The sequence below is a fragment of the Bombus bifarius genome, unplaced genomic scaffold, assembly GCF_011952205.1.
Source record: "Bombus bifarius isolate JDL3187 unplaced genomic scaffold, Bbif_JDL3187 scf7180000008140, whole genome shotgun sequence".
Lineage (NCBI taxonomy): Eukaryota > Metazoa > Arthropoda > Insecta > Hymenoptera > Apidae > Bombus > Bombus bifarius.
Window position 1 is genome coordinate 973,563 of NW_022884468.1, and position 5,166 is coordinate 978,728.

General features: G+C 37.1%; 1 protein-coding gene across 1 annotated transcript; it reads left to right on the plus strand.

The window, feature by feature from the left end:
* The first annotated feature begins 1,677 nt into the window (after nt 1-1,677).
* On the plus strand, nt 1,678-2,820 carry LOC117208561 (peritrophin-1-like). The gene is made up of 2 exons (XM_033449783.1): nt 1,678-1,894; nt 2,558-2,820. Exons 1-2 carry the CDS (start codon nt 1,888-1,890, stop codon nt 2,818-2,820), a joined length of 270 nt encoding a protein of 89 aa, XP_033305674.1. The 5' UTR covers nt 1,678-1,887.
* The last annotated feature ends 2,346 nt before the right edge of the window (nt 2,821-5,166 follow it).

Consider the following 5,166-nt stretch of genomic DNA (forward strand, 5'->3'; position numbering starts at 1 on the left):
TTTATTCATATGTATAATTATGTATTATAGCCTTCATCTATTTAAAGAATTCATATATCTGTATTGATCTTAGTTAACGAATAATATATAGGAGAGATATATCAGTTATTTATAATAACTATAGGTAATAACTAATTGGCAAAAATATTCCGCAAGTTTCAAACAAAATTATTCGCAAATTTATATTATTTTACTTTCACATATATTATTATTAAATGGACATATACATTATGATTACGTGTCCACTTCAATCGCGGTATGGTAATTTGTTATTGTTACTTTTACCCTTTATACCGTCTATAATCGTACATTACGTATATCAAAAAATCAGGGCAAAATTATTATCCTGCTTCGTTAATTATACGTTTCATTTTCGCTGCATAGCCAAACACACGGAATACATTGAAGCCGTCGCAGCGACGAAATATCCGGCTCGCGTATTCATGGACGGAAAATGCATTAAAATCTTTCTTTGAGGTGTCAAAAAGGTTTTCTTGATCGAGCAGAGAAGATGAAATCCATGTTTACGTTGTACCGTATCCAAGATTCAACGCATTCTAGTATGCCGTTTCATCCGTGAGGCTCATTTCCTAGCGACTTTCCTTCAGGCCGTTCAAAAAAAAAAAAAAAAAAAAAGAAATCAATATCGGTCTCTTTTCGCGGCGTTTCGTTGGATCTTATTGCCCTTGCCAAAAGCCACGAGTTACGCAAACCTGGTGTGGTGCATAGAGAATATAAGGGAAAAGCTACGTGCGTGTGCCGTTAAGGAGAAACAGAGAGACGAAATGAGGAACCTGGAGCAGTCCGTTGTGTGGAAGCGTTGGCACACACATTTGTATGGTGGGTTGCTCAACAATAGGCATTGTGCACCCGCCATAACCAGGAACCGAACGCGACAGCACCACGCCGGCATTGTCCGAATGTCAGACAAAGTTCTTTCTCTCTCTCTCTCTCTCTATCTATCTCTCTTTCTCTCTCTCTCTTGCTCGCTCACTCATCTCACCCCTGTAATTCATATATATAGACGCATTTCTTGTAACATCTCTCTTTCAATGTTTTCACTCGTCCAAATTTTTGCTTCGTTTCTCCACAAATAGTCGTCTGTATCGAAGAGAATGCCTATTCTTAGAGATTTCTTCAGAGTATAGTACGTGATTAATCGGCTTATTAATTCTTTAAATACCCGGTTAACCCTTTAACGTATAATTTCCTTCGACCTAATTGATCGAGGATGCACAATTTCTCTTTAACGATCTTCTTTCTTCGCTATGTAACAATTTATTTGGTTTTTGTTATCCTAACTTTACATCTACCGGATTTAATACAACAAGATGTAAAACACAAGGAGTAGAAAGTGAAAGAAAACGACTGTTTCGATAAATACGTTTATTGGTAGAGGAGAATATTAATTTACTGTTAGTTTAAATGTTAGTTAACCGCGCCTCACACGAGCACGAATATTAAAATGCAAGAGTATGAACTTTACGTTATCATCGATACAATTAAATTCACTAAGTCGTGTTGTTTTCCTGATGAAGTGAATTATCGAAAATTGATCTCGCTACGTTACTTTTTCACGGACAAAATTCCTGAACTAACATTTCAAAAATAACGAATCTTCTTGGAAGTAAGAAGAGATTGATCGCAAATTTATCAGTTTATCTTCGATCTCCGGACGTGGTAACTTACTTATACTTCAATGGCGTTTATCATGACTTGATTGATAACGAAATCCAACAAAGCAGAGATCCGAATATCGTGTATAGATAGCGACATTTAATTGGTCAATAGAGTATATAAAGCGAATCTGAAATTTGGTCAGGCAAGTTGTGCCTACGACAATACAGAGTTTGGACACTTAGCGTATTATCTTTTTCGAAAAGCAAAATGAAAGGTAAGCTAATTACTTCACTGAATATCTACGAATAGCTTGTTGGATGATATGTTAGCAAGAAGGAGAAATTAAAATTTGAATTGCTACGCAAAAATAAATTCGAAATAATCAGAATCTCGATCGTTCGGTTTATTTACTTATTGAAGAGAATAAAAATAGAATTGTAGAAAGTAAAGTAGAATCTCTGTCATCTGAACTAGTAGGGAGACAAAGTCCCTTGATTATTCTACTTGGTTATTTCAATTGTTATTGAATCTGTAATCAATCTATTAAATTATCCTTATCCTAAGATCGCAACCGTTTGCTACACCAACTATGATGTTAGTTATACTAGTTCTATACTGTATAACTACATTAACTGAGCTGTCTTAGTTATACTAACCGTGCTGAATTATTATAAAGTTCTCTAAAATATTAAGTATATTTTCTTGTTGCATATTCTTAATCACATAACGATTAAATTCTTCCGATTCGTATCAATATTAATAGACACGTGGCCGTTTTAACAAAGACTGAAATAGTCTTATTTTACAAATAGAATCTACCTGTTCCTTGTGTTTCTACCGATTGTAAAACTGATTTTCTGAAAATAATTCTTTCAAAGATTTGAATCTCGTAGAGGAACGATTTATCAGACTTGTTTTTCGATTTTCTTTTTTTTAGCTGCAATTGTCATTGCACTTATGGCCTACTTGGTCTGTGTAAGCTCCAATGATTCCGTTAGACTGGACTGTGAGACCAATGTAAATGCAAACCATACAATGGTTCGACACCCATGCAGCTGCACCACTTACTTCGTTTGTCTGACCGACCCACCAATGCCCATGGAATGTCCTTCTGGTCTTTACTTCGATGAAGACAAGCAAGTTTGCAACTACAAAATTAACGTCCATTGCACACCAAAGCCAGGATGTAAAACTGCTTAAATGTGGTTTAAAAATATTAAAAATATTCAAATGCTATGTATTCATAAATATCACGCAATTTGTTATTACAAAGAATTTATAGAAATGGGAAAAAGAACTTCTGCAGTCATTAAATTGTTCGTTTGATGTTTCAAAAACTCTAATTATTATGGCCAACTCGCATATTTTAAGTTGCCTATTATTCATATAATACGATGTATACTTCATTATGTAAAAATAGATCTTATATTATATTATATTTGTTCTTCTTATTGATTACCTTTCATTTATTTCCATATTCGTCCAGTTTTCTGATAAAACTTCTATCCTTAGTTAGAAAAGAAACTTACATACATACACACTCATAAACAGGTTTATTAATCGAGTAAATCGTTTAAGCCCGTTAGAGTATTAAAACTTGATATTCTAATAAATCCATTTCTAATAAATCCATATCCTTTGTTCTTACCCCTTGAATTTCAACTGAAAACGGACAACCCACTTAGAATAACAAAGAAGCGTTTCAAATTGTTCGAACGTTTCTTCCCACCCCGCACACATTCGCCAGTAACTGGCCCAGTTTTTTTTTTTTTACGTGAACTCGCTCGTGAACGTTCGTATAAATCAGTTTCGCGGCAAGAGTGTCGCGGAGCTCTCTCAGTTGCAGCTATTAATCATAACAAGTCGTATGGGCGGGGGTGAAACGTTTCCAAGCCTCAGCTGAACTGCATCGGGTCGGTTGTTGCTCGTTTATTCGCACGGAGGACCGAGACTTTACAATTCAATCTCTTCGCCGACATCTATCGAACTCGCTCGTCCTTTCATGAATAAGTCGGGCCGTTTCCGCGAGCAAGTGGAGGAACGGTTCTCGATTCAACATTATCGGCGCGATCGATGGAAACTGGGCGAAGGAGACGGGCGGAAGGAAGATGAAGACGCGATCAGAGCCGGAAGACGATGAGGAACAGATGAAAAGGGGGCTTACAAGAGGACTTTCGAATTCTCCAGGGATTGGCCGTGTATCGTGTGCAAAACAGGAGAAGGATGGCGAATCGGGGAACGAAGTCGGAAGGAGGTGGAAGAGGGCTGTTACTCTGGAAAGTGGGCAACGGTGAAAAGGAGACGAAACTAGAGAAAGAGAGATCTCATCAGAGCAGCGACACTTAAATTCCCTATTTCGTTTGGCGCTCAATACAGCTGCCAGGAGTTTGTCGCGTTCCTCGCGTACATCGGCGAACGGTACCGAGCTTCTCGGCGTTCTCGTCCGTCAGTTAATGTCGTATTCTCGATGTAAAAAGGAGAACGACCGACCAGAAAGGAACGAGAAAGAGAACGAACGAAGGAACGAAGCGACCGAACGAATCGAGACTTCTTATCGGTACGAGTCAGCTACCGGTTACCAGCATCGTGCACATTCCTTTACCTTCAAATCGCTCTTTTTCTCGCCGTCTCTGCCTCGTCTCTCGTCTACAGTTTCCCACTACTACTTTACCGTTTTCGCCGATTTCCCGCCTTCCTTTTGCCGCTTTTCGCCATTACTTGACGAAATGAATCCGACCTTAAAGCGTGCCACGAGAAATGTTAATGGAACCTATTCTGTGTCGAATTGAAAACCGATTGGATAGTCTAGTTATAAGTTCCAGAATAATCACGCGATGTCCCTAGTAGGTATTAAGATATATATCTAGCGAATATATCTAATTTTAATTTATCGTTAAAGCGGTGTAACCCGAGTTTCTCGGAAGTCAAATTAATCTATTTCACTTTTTCAAAATTTCTTAATGCTAACGCTAGAATATATGATCGGTGTTTCTCTTGTCGGAAATCAAGTAAATTACACTTTGTAGGATTTATCAGTTTTGTTTCGGTGCAATGTAGAGCTTTCATCTTGTCTTAAGAAAAATTAAACGATTGTATTCACTGTAGTTTGTGAGTATTTAAAAATTCCAGCCAATAATTAGGTTAGTTCGCATTGGCCTCGCCTGTCTGAACGCTCGTTGATATTTCATCTGCAAGGTTTCCACTGCTTCGAGAAAATTTCTCAAGGCTTTGAAATTTCTCAGGTGAATGGTCAAAGAATTGGATGTTTCATTTCCATAAGCGATGGCCGAGTCGACAATCTTGCATGTGTATTGTTTGGAATATTATGTCAATGAAAAATCTAAAGCTTCCTTTTCTTATAATCTTTGACGAATAGCATATATCATAACGTAGGTATAAAAGCTTGTAAGTTTATCTAGAAAATGACTCGATCAATTAATTAACATGATTTGAGCTGAATACAACCGTAGAGTTCGTCCTAAGCTTACAAATAATTTTAGAGATACATTTAATTTAGAAATATAACATGTAGTATTGGAAATATTT